This window comes from Heteronotia binoei, chromosome 21, assembly GCF_032191835.1.
Source record: "Heteronotia binoei isolate CCM8104 ecotype False Entrance Well chromosome 21, APGP_CSIRO_Hbin_v1, whole genome shotgun sequence".
Lineage (NCBI taxonomy): Eukaryota > Metazoa > Chordata > Lepidosauria > Squamata > Gekkonidae > Heteronotia > Heteronotia binoei.
Window position 1 is genome coordinate 74366938 of NC_083243.1, and position 20994 is coordinate 74387931.

Sequence of the window (20994 nt, forward strand, 5' to 3'; positions counted from 1 at the left end):
GCAATCTTCTGGCAAAGTGGGCAGCCCAGAATATCATGCTGTGCCTGCAAATGAAGATCCACAGCCTCCCATGGTGAGCCACAGCACCTGTAATGAAACAACAGTCAAACAATTGAAAAAACAACAGCATAACATGCTAACTTCATACCTTTCAGGGAAACAACAGTAAGAACATAAGAACATAAGAGAAGCCATGTTGGATCAGGCCAACGGCCCATCCAGTCCAACACTCTGTGTCACACAGTGGCAAAAATTTTTATATATATACACACACTGTGGCTAATAGCCACTGATGGACCTGTGCTCCATATTTTTATCTAAACCCCTCTTGAAGGTGTCTATACTTGTGGCCGCCACCACCTCCTGTGGCAGTGAATTCCACATGTTAATCACCCTTTGGGTGAAGAAGTACTTCCTTTTATCCGTTTTAACCTGTCTGCTCAGAAATTTCATTGAATGCCCACGAGTTCTTGTATTGTGAGAAAGGGAGAAAAGTACTTCTTTCTCTACTTTCTCCATCCCATGCATTATCTTGTAAACCTCAATCATGTCACCCCGCAGTCGACGTTTCTCCAAGCTAAAGAGTTCCAAGCGTTTCAACCTTTCTTCATAGGGAAAGTGCTCCAGCCTTTTAATCATTCTACATGGCCTAGGACCTGCCTACCTGAAGGACCGTCTCTCCCCACATGTTCCCCAGAGAGTACTGAGATCAGGAACTCGAAATCTCCTAGTTATCCCCGGGCCAAAAGAAGCCCGCTTAAAATCTACCAGGGACCAGGCCTTTTCTGTTACGGCCCCCTCCTGGTGGAACCAGCTGCCGGAAGAGGTGAGGGCCCTGCTGGACCTTGCCCAGTTCCGCAGGGCCTGTAAGACAACCCTCTTCCGGCTGGCTTATGACTAGCTGGTACAAGAAACCAAGTGTACTTATACTAGATGTCTGCTGTCCCTAATGTTTTAAATGGTTTAAATGTCTTAAAATTTTAAATGTATTAATTATTTTAACAGTTTTTATGCTTAAATTCTATTTATGTGAAACTTTGTGTTGTGAGCCGCCCTGAGCCACTTGTTGGGAAGGGCGGGATATAAATCATAAAATAAATAAATAAATAAAAATAGTTGCCCTTTTCTGGACTTTCTCCAATGCTATAATATCCTTTTTGAGGTGCGGCGACCAGAACTGCACACAGTATTCCAAATGAGACCGCACCATCGATTTATGCAGGGGCATTATGATACTGGCTGATTTGTTTTCAATTCCCTTCCTAATAATTCCCAGCATGGCGTTGGCCTTCTTTATTGCAAACGCACACTGTCTTGACATTTTCAGTGAGTTATCTACCACGACCCCAAGATCTCTCTCTTGGTCAGTCTCTGCCAGTTCACACCCCATCAACTTGTATTTGTAGCTGGGATTCTTGGCCCCAATGTGCATTACTTTGCACTTGGCCACATTGAACCTCATCTGCCACGTTGACGCCCACTCACCCAGCCTCAACAGATCCCTTTGGAGTTCCTCACAATCCTCTCTGGTTCTCACTACCCTGAACAATTTAGTGTCATCCGCAAACTTGGCCACTTCACTGCTCACTCCCAACTCTAAATCATTTATGAACAAGTTAAAGAGCATGGGACCCAGTACCGAGCCCCGCGGCACCCCACTGCTTACCGTCCTCCACTGCGAAGACTGCCCATTTATACTCACTCTCTGCTTCCTATTACTCAGCCAGTTTTTGATCCACAAGAGGACCTGTCCTTTTACTCCATGACTCTCAAGCTTTCTAAGGAGCCTTTGATGAGGAACTTTATCAAAAGCTTTCTGGAAGTCAAGATAAACAACATCTATCGGGTCTCCTTTGTCCACATGTTTGTTCACCCCCCTCAAAGAAATGTAACAGGTTAGTGAGGCAAGATCTTCCCTTGCAGAACCCATGCTGAGTCTTCCTCAATAACCCATGTTCATCAATGTGCCTACTCATTCTGTCCTTGATAATGGTTTCTACCAACTTTCCCGGTATTGAAGTCAGACTGACTGGCCTGTAATTTCCCGAATCTCCTCTGGAACCCTTTTTAAAGATGGGGGTGACATTTGCTACCTTCCAGTCCTCAGGAACGGAGGCAGATTTCAATGAAAGATTACAGATTTTTGTTAGAAGATCCACAAGTTCAACTTTGAGTTCTTTCAGAACTCTCGGATGTATGCCATCCGGACCCGGTGACTTATTAGTTTTTAATTTGTCTATCAGTTGTAGGACCTCCTCTTTTGTCACCTCAATCTGACTCAGGTCTTTCAACACCCCTTCCAAAATTAGTGGTTCTGGGGTGGGCAAAAAGTTCTCGTCTTCCACAGTGAAGACGGAGGCAAAAAATTCATTTAGCTTCTCAGCCATTTCCCTATCCTCCTTCAGTAATCCTTTTACCCCATGGTCATCCAAGGGCCCCATTGCTTCCCTGGCTGGTTTCCTACTTCCAATATATTTGAAGAAATTTTTATTGTTGGTCTTTATGTTTTTTGCAATATGATCCTCATAGTCCCTTTTTGCCTGCCTGATCACAGTCTTGCATTTGATTTGCCACAGCTGTGTTCCCTTTTACTAATCTCACTTGGACTGGTTTTCCACCGCTTAAAGGAATCCTTCTTACCTTTTACAGCTTCCATTACTTTGTTTGTTAACCATGTAGGCCTTTTCTTATGCCTGTTTGTGCCTTTCCTAACTTGTGGTATGTATTTTATCTGAGCTTCTAGGATTATAGTTTTAAATAGCGTCCAAGCTTCCCCAAGGGTTTTGACCATATGTACCTTTCCTTTCAGATTCCTCCTCACATGCCTCCTCATCTCAGTGTATTTACCCCTTTTAAAATTAAACGTGGTTGTGGCGGTCTTTTTGGACAACTCCCTATTTATACAAACGGTGAAATCAATAACATTATGGTCACTGCTACCAAGTGGCGCAATCACTTTTACATCTCTCACCAAGTCTTGGGCATTACCTAGGACCAAATCCAGGATCGCCCCACCCCTGGTAGGTTCTGAGACCATCTGCTCCATAGCACAGTCATTGAGAGCATCAAGAAACTCAATCTCTTTCTCTCGACCAGAACACATATTGACCCAATCAATCTGTGGGTAGTTAAAATCACCTATTACGACACAGTTTTTACGTTTAGCCGCTATCTTTAAGCCTTCCATCATATTATAATCGTCCTCTCTCTTCCCTCCCTATCCTTCTGATATAGCTTATATCCATGAATCACCGTGTCTCACTGATTCTCCTCATTCCACCAAGTTTCTGAAATGCCCACAATGTCTATGTTTTCTCCCAACACTAAACATTCCAATTCACCAATTTTACTTCAAACACTTCTAGCATTTGCATACAAACATCTATAATTTCCCAGGCAAGCTAGGCCCGCCACCTTCCTCCTGCCGCCCCGAGACTCTGGCAGACAGTCCATACTGTTTGTCACCTTCACAGTGGACAACTCTGGTCCGTTACCCAGTAGAAAAATAGCAGCTAACCCTACATCTCTTTGAGACGAGTCCTCCCGAGCCAGAGACATTTAATCTCCTGTCGGCTTTTAGTTTAAAAACTGCTCTGCCACCTTTTTGATTTTAAGCGCCAGCAGCCTGGTTCCATCTGGGGACAAGTGGAGACTGTCTCTTTTGTACAGCTTTGTACAGTGGACGAACATAGGCCCTGTAAGCCGCCAATCGGCAATGTCCCACCCTTTGGATGGCCGGCCCCAGGTAGCCCATCGCTACCGCAGTCGATGCAGCCCCGATCCAGAAGGAATGGGTCCCGAACTTAAAGTTTCCCAGTCCTAGCTTCTCCAGTGCCCGTGCAGTCACCACCCAGAATTGATACTTGGTAAGAGCCCCCCCCCGCCGAATGGCAGAAAAATAGCCCTTGGGCGCTCCCTCGTACAGCCATGTACTGCTATAAGGCTTGTACCGGGCATAAACCCGCCTCCAGACAGGGTCCGTGGTGCCCTTCTGCCTTTGATCCATTTTGGATTGCCGGACCTGCAAGAACACATGTTCATCCTTGAAAGTTACATCGCCACACTGCAATGCACATTCGGACAGGTCCTTTTGAGACAGAGGTGCTAGCTCAAATACCCTTAAGGCGCCCAAAAATGCCATGAGGGCAGCTGCGTGGAACAACGCAACTTCATACTCAGAACTGCACACCTCCAGCCAAACTCCACCCAGCCCTCTCAGTATAGAAGGGGAAATGGGCTGCCGGGCATTCGCCCACGCCCCCCGCTCCCTGGACCAGCCTTCCAACATCTTTTTTACTCTAAAATCATCTACAGCCAAAGGGGGCCCTTGCGTCTTACTAATAAACGCTAAAGCAGCTAACTGACCCGAATGGATTTTACCGCTATTCCCCTGCTTTTCTGCTGTACGCAGAACTGTATCAGGTGCAAGACTGGGATGGGCCAGCATTCTCTCAGCCCAGCAGAGAGCCTAAATACCCTAAAGGCAGCACGTTCGTAAGCTCGCCGGGTACTTGGGGCCAATGCTAAAAGAATTGCCCTACCGGCTTCTGCCTGCCAAGCTGCCAAAGGTCCTGTGGCATCCGGAACGGCTATGGATTGGCCTCCAGGGCCAACTGACAAAAGTGCACCATCTGTCGGCGAGACAGAGTGTCCACCACCCCATTATTAACCCCAGGCACATGTTTAGCTAAAAACAGAATGTTTAAGTGGAGGCAACACAGTGTAAAAACCCTAACCAGGTTCATCACCAGAATAGACTTAGAGGACAGGGAGTTGATGTGCACCACTGCCAAGTTGTTGCACCAAAAATGCACCACTTGGTTGGCGAACTGCTCCCCCCATATACAGACTTCTACTACGATCGGAAAAAATTCCAAAAAGTAAAATTCCTGCATATACCACTTGCCAATCCTCAGGCCACTGCTCAGTGCACCAGTGCCCCCTAAATAAAACTCCAAACCCAGTAGAACCTGCAGCGTCAGAAGATATATGTAGGTCACCTTCGACCTTCATATCCTCCCGCCAAAAAGATACCCTGTTGAATGACTCCTGAAAGTTCTCCCAAACCTTCAAGTCACTGCGCATACTAGCCGTTATGCGCGTTCTGTGATGAGGCAAGTGCAGGGGCCCCATGGCGTCACAAAGGCGCCAAAGGAATGCCCCACCCGGTGCTACCACTCTACAGGCAAAATTGAGATGCCCTACTAGTTGCTGCAGCTCTAAAAGCGACACCTTATGTTTCCGCTTTAATGCTGCTAGCCTAACCCTAAGCTGCTGCACCTTCTCAGCTGGCAACCGTGAAGCCTGCTGGCAGGTATCCAACTCGATACCAAAAAATGTAAGCCGAGTGGCCGAACCCTCATTCTTCTCATGTGCCAAGGGCACCCCAAGCTTGTCCGCCAGCTTCATAAAGAGCTCCAGTAGCTTGGTGCAATGCCCAGTCCCTGCAGCGCCCACGAACAGAAAGTCGTCTAAATAATGAACAATCTCACTGCGACCTGACCTATCCTTCAGCAGCCATTCCAAGAAGGAACTAAACCGCTCAAAGGCAGCACAGGATACAGAACATCGGTAATGCTCTGTCCATATAGTACTTCCCTTCAAACTTAAACCCCAACAGTTCAAAATCCTCAGGGTGCACTGGTAAAAGCCAAAATGCCGACTGGATGTCACATTTGGCCATCTCCGCACCCAGATCACACCCTCGCACCACTCTGACCGCTTGGTCAAAGGAAGTGTATCTAACTGAACAAAGGTGGTCGGGAATTCCGTCATTCACCCCCACTGGGATATGAAAGGTGATAGATCAACCTATATTCCCCCGCTGCCTTCTTGGGAACCACACCCAATGGGGAGACCCTCAAACATGGAACTGGGGGGTGGCATCGAAGGGACCAATAATTCGCCCTTCCGTGCATTCCTTCGCAATTTTTGCTCTAACAACATGCTCTATTCCCATTATGGAACAAAGATTGGAAGCTCGACAGGGCGCCCTAGGCCCTTGAAATGGGATCCTAAATTCCACACTGAACCCCTCCCACAAATAGACTCTGTCGGCTACCCTGGGATAATCTACCAGGAAACGCCTAAGAACTCTCAGCCGAATGGGACTGGGGCCCTTTACCAAGAGCCTGCAAATTACCCCCTCCCCTGGGGCGCTTTGTCCCACCCTTTTGTTTGGCTTTGCTGCATGCCGAAAGTGCATGGGACCTGCCGCACAACGGGCATTCATGATGGAACTTGCACGCTTTCCGCGAACAAACTCCTTGCGACGTGAACTCCCAACACAACAGCCGGGGTTGAACCGGCTGACCAGCCGTGGAGCGGGCTGTTGAGGCACCAATCTGTTTATGCACCAAATGCCCACTATCGGCCCTATCGGCCAAATTGGGCTTAGCCAGGGCCATCAGCTGCAACCACAACTGCTGATTAATTTGGTCTTACGGCAACATTGGATTAATCGCAGCTCTCATCCGAAAAGTCTCATCCTATTGTAACCAGGCCGCTCCTGCAAAATCTGTATACGCCCTATATATATGATGTCACAATAGTGAAATAACGGCGCAGCCCGACTAGGCTGTGCCCTTGCAATCACTCCAGCATATATGAGAAAACCCGGCAGCCAATTGGCCCAAGTCCTGTCAACCTTCCTACGCCTGAGCTTCTCCTTCTCATCCATTTCAACTTTACTTTACTTTTCTAATTCTCTATACAACAGACTAAATACATCAACATATTCGCCCCTCAAAATCGTCGCGGGGGTCAAGTGATCCCCCAAAGGCATTGCCGAATCTCCAAAGGGGAGAGCCAAAAAGGGGACTGACCCATATGGGTTAGGGGGGTAACCCCAGGGATTGCAAGGCACACTGGGCCATCCCAATGTCGCCATCTGCCCACCCCAGGGCAACACACCCATCGCCACTGGCACAGATGGAGCCCCCTGAGTTACCTCAGGCCCTGCAGCCGCCGAAGGTGGCTGGCACGCACCCACTGCTGAACCCTGCATCTGCCCCCAAGCAGAACTCCCTGATGCCCATGATGGCCCCGCCTGAGCCGGAAAACCCCAATGTCCGCCCTGTTCCATTGGTGTAGGTGCCAGCCCAGTCCCACTGTGCACCAGCAATACACCGGGATCTCAAGGCCCCCAAGGCCATGCAGCGTGCTGTTGTGCAAATGCCCTCATACCTTCCAAAGGTGCCTGTGGCACCGCCATGGGCTGGGCTGGCTGCTGCCTATCTTCACCCACATCTTGCTCCACTCCCTCGTCGCTTGGCACCACCACTTTGATTGAACTGTCCTCCTGGCTCCAGTCGGGTGTTGTCCTGGAGTCCATACCCCCCTGCAAAGCAGAGAGCCTAGCCAGAACCTCCCTCTCAAATGTAAGGGTCCCCGACCGCCCTGTGGCACTACAGCGCCCAGGCCAAACAGTGGATGCCCCCGACGCACCCCGTACCCTTTCCAGAGCACTTAGGCGCTCCATTATGGCCTGCCTCATTTCAACGTTATCCAATTGTTCCTCCCCCAGGGCCCCTGGATGGGCCTGCTTTCTCTGCCCCTTTGCCGGTTGTTTGCCCTTGGAAGGGTCCTGTCCTTTCTTTGGACCCATTGCCTCCCAAGGTCAAAGCCCCACTAATCCACACTCCTAAGGGAAGGAAGTAAAAACCACACCCTTTCCTGTGAATGAACCCCCCACCCACTAATGGGACTCAAAAAGCCCTTGAGGATGCGGGGGGGGATAAGGGATATAATGCACCCACTCCCCTCAAGCCGAAAGCCTCACACAGCCAGAGACTCCCCCCCCCCAGGGAAGGCCAGAAAGACATGAGGCAGCAGCCCTCTGGCATCCCGCTTTCCCTCCCAATGCCCGCGCCACTTGTGAGCCGCCGACCACCTGACGTTTCTCCGCGCTGCAGCAGGAATCTCCCCATTTGCGCGCTGTCCACCACTCCGAGGTCCGACTAAAAAGCGGCCCCACCCACACACAATGTGCCTCAGTCCCGAGAGCTTCCGGCGAACTGCTCTGTTACCGGGCGGGCTGAGGCTATATAGAGCCCCAGCTACGCCCCTCAGAACCACTCAGATGCCCGGGAAGCAGTGTCTCCACCTGCATCCTTCCGGGGATGCAAAAGATGGCCACACGGCGCGTAGCCTCTAATGTGGCCCGGCTGGGGCCGAATTCTGTAATAGTTTTGCCTAAGAAAAGGGGTTCAGTTACACTATGATCTGGATGATGTAAAGGTGTATTCAGCTCCTGTTCTATGTTGTTATGATTTACAGACAAAGGCAATTAACAAGCGCATCTGTCTATAGAATTATTTTTGGGTAACTTTATTGGTATTTATTTAATGTGAATATATAAATGTGTTGAGTGCTGAGAAACAAGTCAAGGACAAAAATAAAATTAGCATTCTAGCAGATTAATCTCTCTCATTTGCCAAGAGGGTTTAGGAAACTCAGGAGTCCAGATGTGTTGATGTGAAAAGTCAACATCATTGAGATAAATGCCTGGTTCTTTTTGTAACTGAACAGGTGGTCTGTTAAGTAGCGATGCTGCGGGGCAGCCTCTTTCTGAAACTCACTCTGTGACACAGAACAGTATTAGGTATTAGACATATTCTTGAACTTCATCCTGGGAAAAGTATGTAAAATGGCTGGAGATGCCATCACATCTGTTCAGGCAATTGGGAACAAGCCAAACAAGATATGTCCAGACGAACTCTATGATTGCTTGATCAGTAGATAATTAGTGTTCAAATGAGCTACATTTTGCAGATAAACTTTGACTCCATGAACAGGTTGTGGTTAAGCACATGATTGTATTGATTCAAAACAATGGGGTGAAAATGAAACAAGTTTAATTTTCAGAAATTTATAAAATTAAATCAGTAACTACCTGGAAACCTCCATCAAACATGGCACTGTTGACATGCTATTCAGACCACTCTATCGGCTTGACTTCGTGAACGAAGATTTAAGAAGGGTGCAGTAGTCCACATCTGCTGCAGGCTCGCTGGTGGCTGACAAGACCAATGCGGGACAGGCAGATCCGGCCACAGTGGCTGCAGGGAAAAGTCTGATTTGGGGTTGGTGCTGTAGCAGTGTGATTCTTCCTCAATCTCCTTTTGTCCTCAAGACCCGCTATGCGTGCGTTCTCAAAGGAAGAGACAGCCTGGTGGATGGTGTGCCTCCATGCTTTGCGATCTGAGGCTAGGTCAGACCACTGGTGATGGTTGATGCGACAGGTGCCAAGGGATTTCTTCAAGGAGTCCTTGTACCTCTTCTTTGGTGCCCCTCTATTTCGATGGCCGGTGGAAAGTTCACCATACAGAGCAATCTTGGGAAGGCGGTGGTTTTCCATCCTGGAAATATGCCCTCCCAGCGCAGCCACGTATTCAACAGCAGTGCCTCGATGCTTGTAACCTCCGCCCGCTTGAGGACTTCAGTTTTGGTCACAAAGTCACTCCAGTGGATGTTGAGGATGGTGCGAAGGCAGCGCTAATGAAAGCGCTCAAGGAGCCGTAGATGAGGGTTGTCATCACAACCGCTTTGTAAACATTGATCTTTGTGCCTTTTTTCAGATGCTCCACACTCTTTTGTGCAGTCGGCCAAATGCACGGTTTGCCTTTGCCAGCCTGTTGTCAATCTCCTTGTCAATCTTGGCATCTGAGGAGATGATGCACCCCAGGTAGCTGAACTGCTGGACTGTCTTCAGAACTGATTCACTCACAGTGATACAGGGAGGGTGATAATCTTCCTGGGGTGCAGGCTGGTGGAGAACTTCTGTCTTCTTCAGACTAACTTCTAGGCCAAATAGCTTGGCAGCCTCTGCAAAGCAGGATGTCATATGCTGCAGAGCTGATACCGAGTGGGAGACGAGTGCAGCATCATCAGCAAACAGTAGCTCTTGGATAAGTTTTTCCATTGTCTTGGAGTGAGCCTTTAGTCGTCTCAGGTTGAACAGGCTGCCATTGGTGCGATAGCGGATGTAGACACCATCATCATCATCTAGCTCTACTGCGGCTCTTTGAAGCATCATACTAAAGAAGATCGTAAAGAGAGTTGGCGCGAGAACACAGCCTTGCTTTACACCTGTGCCTATTGGGAAGGGCTCCGAGAGGTCGTTGCAGTGTCTGACTTGGCCTCGCTGGTCTTCATGTAGCTGGATGATCATGCTGAGGAACCTTGGGGGACATCCTAAACGTTCCAAGATTTGCCACAGGCCTTTCCTGCTAACGGTATCGAAAGCTTTGGTAAGGTCGACAAAAGTCACATATAGACCCTTGTTCTGTTCCCTGCATTTCTCTTGGAGCTGCCTGAGAACAAATACCATGTTGGTGGTGCTCCTGTTAGCTCTGAAGCCGCACTGGCTCTCTGGGAGGAGTTCTGCAATGGTGGGCACCAGTCTGTTCAGGAGTATTCTGGCAAGGATTTTGCCTGCGATGGAGAGCAGGGTTATCCCCCGGTAGTTGGAGCAGTCTGACTTTTCCCCTTTGTTCTTGTGTAGAGTGATGATGATTGCATTGCGAAAGTCCTGTGGTAGTTTGCCTTGTTCCCAGCAGGTGACAAGTACTTTGTGAAGTGTGCTATGTAGTACTGTGCCCCCATGCTTCCAGATCTCTGGTGGGATTCCATCAACTCCCGCTGCCTTGCCACTTTTCAGTTGCTTGATGGCTTTAACAGTCTCTTCTAGGGTGGGGATCTCATCCAACTCTGTTTTCACTGGTTGAAGTGGGGTGAGGTGGATTGCTGAATCTTGAACTACGCGGTTGGCACTGAAGAGAACCTGAAAATTCTCCGACCACCGGTTCAGTATGGATGCCTTGTCTGTGAGGAGCACTTGGCCGTCTGCGCTACGCAAGGGACTCTGAGCCTGATATGATGGGCCATATACAGCCTTCAGGGCTTCGTAGAACCCTCTTAAATCACCAGTATCTGCACACAGCTGGGTTCTCTCTGCAAGCTTGGTCCACCACTCGTTCTGAATGTCTCAAAGCTTGCTCTGGAGGTTGCTACATACAGCGCGAAAGGTTGCTTTTTTCCCAGGACAGGAGGGCTGAGCAAGATGTGCTTGGTAGGCAGATCTCTTTTTCGCTAGTAATTCTTGGATCTCTTGATTGTTCTCGTCAAACCAGTCCTTGTTCTTCCTTGTGGAGAACCCGAGGACTTCTTCAGAGATCAACAGGATGGTAGTTTTTAGGTGTTCCCAGAGTGCTTCTGGAGAAGGGTCTGTGGGGCAACTGGGGTCCTCAATTCTTGACTGGAGTTTTGCCTGGAAGGCAGCTTTAACTTCGGCTGACTGAAGGCTGCCAACCTGAAGCTTCCTCCGAGGGATACCTCCTCTCCTGGGTGTGGGTTTAAAGTGAAGACGGAGATTGCAGCGTACAAGACGATGATCCGTATGACATTCTGCCCCGGGGATTACTTGGCTGTGTAAGACATCTCGAAGGTCTCTCTGGCGCACCAGAATGTAGTCGATAAGGTGCCAGTGCTTGGACCGTGGGTGCGTCCAGGTTGTCTTCAGGCTGTTCTTCTGCTGAAAGATAGTGTTGGTGATGGTGAGCTGGTGCTCCGTGCAGAATTCTAGCAGGAGGCGCCCGTTATCATTGCAGTTGCCAATGCCGTGTTTGCCAAGTACTCCTTTCCAGGCTTCCGAGTCTTTACCTACTCTGGCATTGAAGTCGCCAAGGATGATCACCTTGTCCTCTGTAGGGGTCTTCCGTTCGAGGTTGCGTAGATCAGCATAGAACTTGTTCTTTTCTGCAGGATCTGCTTGAAGGGTTGGGGCATACACACTGAAGAGTGTTGCATGCTGCTTGTTTTGAAGTGGGAGGCGCATGGACATGATGCGATCTGAGTGACCTGCTGGCAGGTTTTCGAGTTTGGAGGCAATGGAGTTCCTGACCATGAAGCCAACACCAGAAAGGCGGCTCTCAGCCTTTGACTTACCCGACCAGTAGAGGGTATAGCCAGCACCATTTTCTTGAAGACTACCTTCCTCAGGGAAACGGACCTCACTGAGAGCTGCTATGTCAATATTCAACCTGAGAAGTTTGTGGGCAACTAGAGCAGAGCATCGTTCAGGGCGACCACTGTCTACTGTGTCAAGCATGGTTCTGATGTTCCAACATGCAAGCTTTAGTCTTTGCACACTTTGTGAGGCAGGTGCATGCCTTTTCTTTGTTGTTATTTTTTGACCGCAAGTAAGGATGTCCATTGACTGTGGCTAGCCAACTGGGGTGGGGGAGACGAGCTTTGTTTAGGCCACCTATTCAGGTGGCCTATTCAGACCTATTTAGGTGGCCTATTCAAACCAGATTAAATACTATATAGCAGGGGTAGTGAAACTGTGGCTCAGGAGCCACATGCAGCTCTTTCACAAATATTGTGTAGCTCTCGAAGCCCCCACCATCCTGTTGGCCAGCTTAGAGAAGGCATTTGTATTTTTAAATCACTTTGCCAAGGCAGCCAGTGGCTTGGAAAATGCATTTAAAGTTGCTTTTTTCCACCTCTCCCTCCCTCTTCCCTCCACCTCATCTACTTCCTTCCTTCCTTCCTTCCTTCCTTCCTTCCTTCCTTCCTTCCTTCCTTCCTTCCTTCCTTCCTTCCTTCCTTCCTTCCTTCCCTCAAACATCTGACACTCATGTCTTGCAGCTCTCAAATATCTGCCATTCTTGCTTTGCGGCTCTTAAACATTTATACCAGGGGTCCTCAAACTTTTTAAATAGAGGGCCAATTCACTGTCCCTCAGACTGTTGGAGGGCCGGACTGCCGTTACTGTACAAGGCCGCGGGCCATCAGTTCTCCGTCTTCTGCATCTCTCTCCCTTCCCCACACCACACACCCCGGCCTGGGAACTCACCTCACCTCGGTATCACCTCACACTCTGTCTCCGCCGCCTCAGCCCAGTGCCGGAAGTGTGCGTTGCTAACGCGAGTTTAGGTCAAACGTCACTTCCGGTCTGATTTTGCCATAACCCGGTGGGCCGCATAAACGTCCTCAGCGGGCCGCATCTGGCCCGCGGGCCGTAGTTTGAGGACCCCTGATTTATACTATGTGGCTCTTATGAAGCAAGTTTGACCACTTCTGCTGTATAGTATATTTGAAAAAAGATATGTATCTGATTCTGCCGTCCCATTTCAGATCAGTTTTCCACTTATTCCTTATAGAAACAAAGGCCCCTCCATCTGATTATTGACAGGGTATCCCAAATGCATTTTAATCTTCTGCAATACCTATTGAAGAAGCAACATCTGGGGAGGGCCTTGGTCTCTATACCGTTTGTTGGGATAACTAGTTGCTCACTGTGTGAAACAGGATGCTGGATTAGATGGACCACTGGTTTGAACCAGCAGGGCCCTTCTTATGTTCTTAGGAGACAGGTAGCTACTTGTCTGCCATTCATTCTTAAATATTATCCTATCTCTTGGAAAAGGAAAGGTCCCCTGTGCAAGCACCAGTCATTTCCGAATCTGAGGTGACGTTGCTTTCACATTTTCACGGCAGACTTATCTAACTATTAAAAGAGAATCTGACAGTATATTTCTCTTATAAATAATAATCTGTGTTCAATCCACATTTGTATGAAATTTTCAAATGTCTGGTTAGTTCATAATATGAAGGAGCTCTATTGAAACAAGTACAGATAACTGTACTACACCAAAGTGTTTCAGTGAACAAAATTCAGTGAAATTTTCTCTGCTTTTGTTGGTAAAGTGGGACCCCACTGCTTATTTCCCTCTACTGTAAGAGCTATCAATTTATTCTTACTGTATCCTTTTTGCTTTTTAACCAACTTTTAATTCATAAGAACTAATTTTAATTGATAAGAACCTATTATCTTGTTCTTGTCCCACAATTGCTGAGCTTAGTTTGGTGAGAGCCAGTTTGGTGCAGTGGTTAAGTGTGCGGACTCTTATCTGGGAGAACCGGGTTTGACTCCCCACTCCTCCACTTGCACCTGCTAGCATGGCCTTGAATCAGCCATAGCTCTGGCAGAGGTTGTCCTTGAAAGGGCAGCTGCTGTGAGAGCCCTCTCCAGCCCCACCCACCTCACAGGGTGTCTGTTGTGGGGGAAGAAGGTAAAGGAGATTGTGAGCCGCTCTGAGACTCTTCGGAGTGGAGGGCGGGATAGAAATCCAATATCTTCTTCTTCTTAGTCCAGAGTCTTTGGTCAGGAACCTTGTCAAAAGACTTTTGGAAGTTCAAGTGGATGTTACCAGGCAGTGGTTGTGGAAAATACTGTGAAGTCAAAGTTTAAGGATTTATGGAAACTTCATAGGGTTTTCAAAGCAAGAGACATTCTGAGGTGGTTTGCCATTTCAAGCCTCTGTGTCATGGCCCTGGTATTCCTTGCAGGTCTCTCATCAAAGTACTAGCTAGGGCTGACCCTGCTTAGCTTCTGAGATCTGATGAGATTGGGCTAGTGTGGGCATCTTCCAGATGTCCATTATTTAAATGCTTGTTGAGCAACTCAAACAATTCTAACAGGATTTGTGAGGGAGGGCTAGGATTGCCAATCTCTGGGTGGGTAGTCAAAACAATGGACTGCAGTGTGGAGAATCCAAATAAAAAATACACTGCTGTCAGGCACAACAACACAATAAGAGTAATTTAGTGGTAGCCAGTCATATATAACAAAACATTAATTCCAAATATACATTCCAAATATATGAATATACAAATTCCAGAAATGAATTCCAAATGTATTAAGAAATATATGGACAATAGTGGGTCAGTCCAAAGTGCACTGTTTCAAATCTTCATCAGGTCCAAATATGAATGGATTAATATATAGTCATGGTATCACTTTGAAATGGGAGCTTTAACCTGGACTCCAGAGAGCTTACAGTCTTAATAATTGTTATCACTTTTGGAGTGGGGCCAAAGCAGATTCCAAAGAGCTTGTAATCTTATATACAAGAACTTGTGTTTGTATGGTATCACCACAAATATTCACCTGTAGCCGAAACCTACATTAATTACACAGGGAAATCGTAGGCTTCGGCTACGGGTGAATATTTGGGATGATTCCCATGCAAACGCAAGTTCTTGTGTATAAGATTACAAGCTTTTTGGAGCCTGCTTTGGCCCCACTCCAAAAATGATAACAATTATTAAGATCGTAAGCTTTCTGGAGTCCAGGTTAAATGTCCCATTTCAAAGTGATACCAAGATTATATATTTATCCATTCATCTTTGGACCTGATGAAGATTTGAAACAGTGCACTTTGGATCAACCCACCATTTGTCAATATATTTGGAATTCATTTCTGGAATTTGTATATTCATATATTTGGCGTAATTTGATTGAAGGGGTTGCAAAGAGTCAGACTCGACTGTGCAACTGAACAACAAAATATTTTGCATGTATATTTGGATTTAATGTTTTGTTGTGTATTATTGTCTACCACTAAATTACTCTTATTGCTGTGTTGTTATGCCTGAAAGCAGCATATTTTTGATTAGGAGTCTCTGGGTGGAGCCTGGAGTTCTCCTGGAATAGATGGCAGAGATCAATTCCTCTGGAGTAAATACAGCTTCAGCAACCTATATGGAATTACATCTCTGGTGAGCTCCATCCCCTCCCAAAATTCCACCCTCCCCAGGCTTCCCCAAATCTCCAGGAATTTCCCAAGCTAGTTGGGAACATGAGGCAGAACTTCCCTTTGCAGAAGCCATGCCACTTTTCCCTCAGTAGATTTCGTTCATCTATGTGTTTAATCATTCTCTTTTTAATAACAGTTTCTACTAATTTGCCTGTGACAGATGTTAATCTAATTGGCCTGTAATTTTCCTGGGTTCCCTTTGGACCCCCTTTTTAAAAAAAAACAACCCTGAATGATATTCTTGAAAAAATCTCTAAAAGCCAGTGCTAGGAGGCAACATCAGGTGATATCTTTAGCTTCTATGCTTTGGTTTTTGGTCCTCCAGGTTAACTGGTTGGCCATTGTGTGAAACAGAATGCTGCACTAGATGAAAATATTTTTAGTCATGGCTGTGATCTATGAAGTAATTTGTCAGTGGTAAAATACACTTTTAATTTACTATCAAGGTATACATTTACTTATAGTACTGACCGAAGGTACTGATCCTGTTTATGTATGAATATTGGAGGGCTGGATTTTACAAAATAGTACATCAAAGAATGTCTTTATTTTAAGAAGTGCAGTAGTTGATTTATCACTGTATTTCATCTAGTTTTTAAAAATGCTGTTCTCCTTACATATTTTTAACTTTTTCATTCACAATTGTACAGAGTACGTTTCTTAATGGGTGGGCGCCATGGAGAGTTCAAGTTTCTACCTCCTGCTGGGTATGTGCCTTGTTATGAAGCTTTACTTCCAAAAGAGAAGATGAAGCTGGAACCAGTAAAAGAATATAAGAGAGATTCTGATGGAATTAGGGATTTGCTTGGTACAACACAGTTTCTTTCCCAAGCTAACTTTATTCCTTGTCCAATTGACACTAACCAGGTATGTTTTAAAAATATGAAAAACATCTCTGAATGAACCTCTATTAATATACCTTTTCATAGTAGAAGATTTGTCATATGTATTTTATATTATCTAATATTTAATAAAACGTACAAAATCAAAGTATCTTGAAATTTGATTCTTCATTTATTTACTTTATAGATTGTTTTGCCTCTTCATCTTGAAAAAATCAGGGACAAGCTTGCTGAAAATATTCATGAACTCTGGGCAATGAATAAAATAGAACTTGGCTGGGCTTATGGCAAGGTACAGTTTGAGAATAATTCTGTAAAAAGAAATTCTAGTTGTTGAGCAAATAGAAAAATAAAAAAAATCTGCATTCAGATGTGTTAAAGTAATAGAATCATATCTGGTGGAACAGAATTTTGCAAATATATTAAATGTAGTTACAAATAGCAAAGTTCATTTGAACTGAATAAAGATAAGAGAGAGGCATTATAGTTGTAACTGTGGATGCAACAGATTTTGCAGTGAACCTGCTTAGATCTCAAACATACTCTGTTCTATACTCACAAACAGACCATGAGCCAGTCAAGGCTGTGTTCAGTTTGCATGGAGCAACTCAGACAGCTACTGAACAAGTTTGCAGCAGCCTGTTGGTCAGAAGCCAAATCACACCTGATTGGGGGAACAGCTGGGACTGGGCTTCTCATCCCTGCTCCCTAAATCACTACACTGTAAAGTCAGAAGTAAGAAACAATTGGCTTCTGATCTCCCCACTGCAAAGGGGAGAAGAAAGGAATAGTTTCTCTTTCCTCTCTTCCAGGCTGAGAGACTCAAAAGCAATGCTTCTGATCTCCTCAGTGCAACATGAAGAGGAGAAAGCAATTGTTTCTCTTGTTTTGTCTGCTGTAAGCCTTCCCCCCCACACACACACACATAATTAATAGTGACAAGGAAATGAACAGAATGTGATGAAATTTTGTCACCTGGAGGGTTTTGTAGAACCTTAGGGGAGAGATATGAGTAGCTTAGCTATATGTGATGTTATTTTCAGCCACACTGCCACAGTGGCATTCGTTCTGCTGGGCACATGGCACTGTTATGTTCCTTGCAAGCAAGCAACCTCACCACAGTTAAATTGACTGCAGAGATTCTCTAGGAGAATCTGACTGCTGCCAGGGTTAGCTTTTCCATTAATGAATGGGTGTACCCTATTTGAGTGCCCCTAGAACTGAGTCCTTTGTTCCAATCCTGTTGGAACTTTGGGGTTCCATGGGGAAGAGACACCTGAAGCAGCCTTGCAACTTTGCTGCCTCTCCCTCAACCCCCCGCCTGCCCCCAGAGTCATTTTTCCTACTCTAATTACAGTGGGAACAGTGACTGATGTAGGGAGCACTGGCCATCTTTGGGTGCTCCTAAAATTGGACCCCTGGTCCAATCTTTTTGAAACTTGGGGGTTCTGTGTGGGAGAGGCTCCTGCAGCTGCCCTGCAAATTCAGAGCCTCTCCCTCCAACCTCCTGCCCCCCAACTGCCATTTATTATACCATATGTTTTGCCATTGACTTCAGTGGCCCATAGGGTGTAATGGGGTGTATTTCTGGGAATAGCTGAATATTTCTCAAATCAGATTCAGCTACAGAATCTGGTATTCAGAGATATTTGGCCCTCCCAAATATCTTGCCCCAAATAACCCTGAATCTGGATTTTACTGGATTTTTTTTTTTGCACACCCCTATAATGAGACCACTGGACTAGGAGTACTCAAATAGCATGAAAATAGTTCATCTTCTGCAATGTGGTAATTCCTGGTTGCTACCTTTTGCACCTATGCCTATAATTATTACCAGGTCTTCTTGTAAACATGGTTTTAAACTGAAACATTAAGTAATGCATATTATTGTAGGCATATTTACAGCTCTGTGACTGCATCATAATGGGGCACTGATGAGACCTAGCTAATTTTCCATTTCTACTTACAATTGAGAGGCCATGTTGGTTAGCCACTGTGCAGTATCTAGCAGCACTGCTGTGTCATGTAGGAAATGTCAGAAAAACCTGGACAGAAAGCACAAACTGGTGGTGCGTAATTCCTTGTGTAGGGGGCCATTGCAGTTGCTGTAGCCAATCACAGCAATTGAAACAATTTTTTCATCATAATTAAGCCATGAGAGTCCCTGTAATGACTCAGGTTTGCCTAGATTCAGCTTAGGTAACTTATTTTATAGTAGTAATAGTATTTATTTTTATAGTCAGCAACCAGAGTACTTATTTTATATGTTTTCAACATTTAACTGGTTGTTCCAGTTGTAATGTATGGCTATTATTTAATGAGTTTTATCATTAAGATATAAGTGTATTTTTGCTGTCTTGTATGGTTGAAGTTGGTCTAAAATAGTTTTCAGTAACAGTCATATTTTGATATTCCATTCCAGATAAGAGATGATAATAAAAGACAACACCCTTGTTTAGTAGAATTTTTAAAGTTACCTGAAACAGAGAAGAACTACAACTTACAGATGTCAGCTGAAACTCTGAAGTGAGTTATAAATGAAAGACAGAAAGAAAATACTCATACATTATTCGGTTCTACAATAGAGCATTTTATTTCTCCAGATTTTCATCTTATAATACATGTTGTGCACTAGCATAAACATGGCTAATGGTAGGAATGGAAACCACTTTATTTGCCTTTTATATTTGGTAAATGTTTAGAAGTAAACAATGGATTCTGTACATGAATAAACAATGGAAACATTTGCTCTCCAGTCCTTAAATCACAGCTCCCCTCTGTGAAAGTATTTCTTTTATGAAGTGTTTGTAGTATATTTCATTATAGCACATTGCCCCCCCCCCCCTTTCGGGTACATAGCTTCCTGAGGTTAGGCTATTGGTAGAGGGCAAACTTCAAATTTACTTGGTGGAAGGTAGCCTTAAAATAGTAACAAAATACTGCTGAATGTGGCATGATTCCTTTTGGGTTGGGTCTCTTTATGAAATTGACAACAAGAGTTCTAAGCTCTAAGCACCTTAAGCATTCATACTGCTTTCGGCCAAAAGCATAAGCTAAGAATCTAGGTCAGTGTGTGAAAGTTGAAAAGGTGTCTCAGGGCAGGAAAGGCCTTATATGGTATGAGCCTTATATGGTATTGCAGGAAGCAAGATGCAGCTGGAGATTGTTGACATATATGATAAGATAAGATGATGAAAAAATGATGACAAAACAGAGATAAGTGATAGTTTTCCGGGGGGAAAGCCTTTATAAACCTTGAAATTTTGAGCAGAGGGGGCTGCCTGCATGAGAGACAGGGGACCTCTCTGCCAGTCAAGCAAAAAAATTAACAACCCTTGGTGCTTTCAGTTTGAGGCCTCAAACATAGTCTAAATGCTCAAACTTAGAATATAGAGCATAGCTCTACTAGGGACTTGGGGTTTAGATTTTAAATGGGAAAATGTAACTAATAGGGTGAAGTCCTTGTTGGGACTTATATTTTTCAGTTTGCTCTCTGCTTTATTGTAGAACTATGCTTTATGCTTGACTGAATTCTAACTGTGTAACTGTTTTCTGAAAGTTATCTGAACTGTTTTGCTTTTCTATCCATATATTTTAAAGGAGAAACTTGGAGTGTAAACTCTGTCTAAAGGAGAAACTTGGAGTGTAATGCCTATCTGTTATTAAGTGTGTAATAGCCTTCTGATAACCGCAGGTTGTTTTGGTTTTGGGTTTGTGTTGCTGAGGGTACAAAATAAATCCCACAACACTGAAAAAATAGAATTGTTACTGTGCTGCAAAACACTTCTCTCTTACTAATTTGCATTAATATTTCAGTGGAAAACAGTGCATATAATCTAATTGCTTTTGAATGATCTCAGGGGTATCCAGGAAAAATATTATGTCAAAGGGGGGAAAAGCTACCATACAGTTGATTTACAACCAATCTAAATTCTTGTTCCATAATCTAAAAGTTGTGTGTATGTTAAGTGCTGTCAAGTTGCTTTGAACTTATGGCAACCCTACAAGTTAACATTCACCAAAAGAATGCTGGCAGTCATTCTCAGGTCTTGCAAACTGAGGACCATGGTTTCTTTTGTTGAGTCAATCCATGTTGGATCCTTCTCTTTTCCTGCTGCCTTCAACTTTTCCTAGTGTTATTGTCTTTTTAAGTGACTCTTGTCTTTTCATAGTGACCAAAGTATAATAGCCTCAGTTTAGCCATTTTAGCTTCTATGGAGTGTTCAGGCTTCATTTGACCTAGGACCCACTTATTTGTCTTTTTGACAGTCCACAGTATCTGTAAAACTCTCCTCCAACACATTTCAAAGGAAAGAACTTTCTTCCTGTCAGATTTCTTCATTGTCTAACTTTCACATCCACACATAGTAATGGGGAATATCATGATGTGGATTAACTTGATTTTAGTCACCAGTGACACATTCTTACACTTAAGGATCTTTTTCTGGCTTCTTCCTGCTTGAAACTGCCTCCCCCAGTTTCAATCTCCTTGTGATTTCTTTTTGTTAATAATGTAGCAAAGGGATAAAAAATCTTTTAAAATTTCA

At 45.2% G+C, this 20994-nt stretch overlaps 1 protein-coding gene across 1 annotated transcript in view; it reads left to right on the top strand.

Annotated features, from left to right (window-relative positions):
• Positions 1–20994, top strand: part of RYR3 (ryanodine receptor 3) — a 721882-nt gene that overhangs the window by 295705 nt on the left and 405183 nt on the right. Inside the window, exons 20-22 of the mRNA XM_060262621.1 lie at positions 16256–16472; positions 16635–16739; positions 18870–18973. Coding sequence (XP_060118604.1) covers positions 16256–16472; positions 16635–16739; positions 18870–18973 — 426 coding nt within the window. The remainder of the gene's footprint in view (positions 1–16255; positions 16473–16634; positions 16740–18869; positions 18974–20994) is intronic.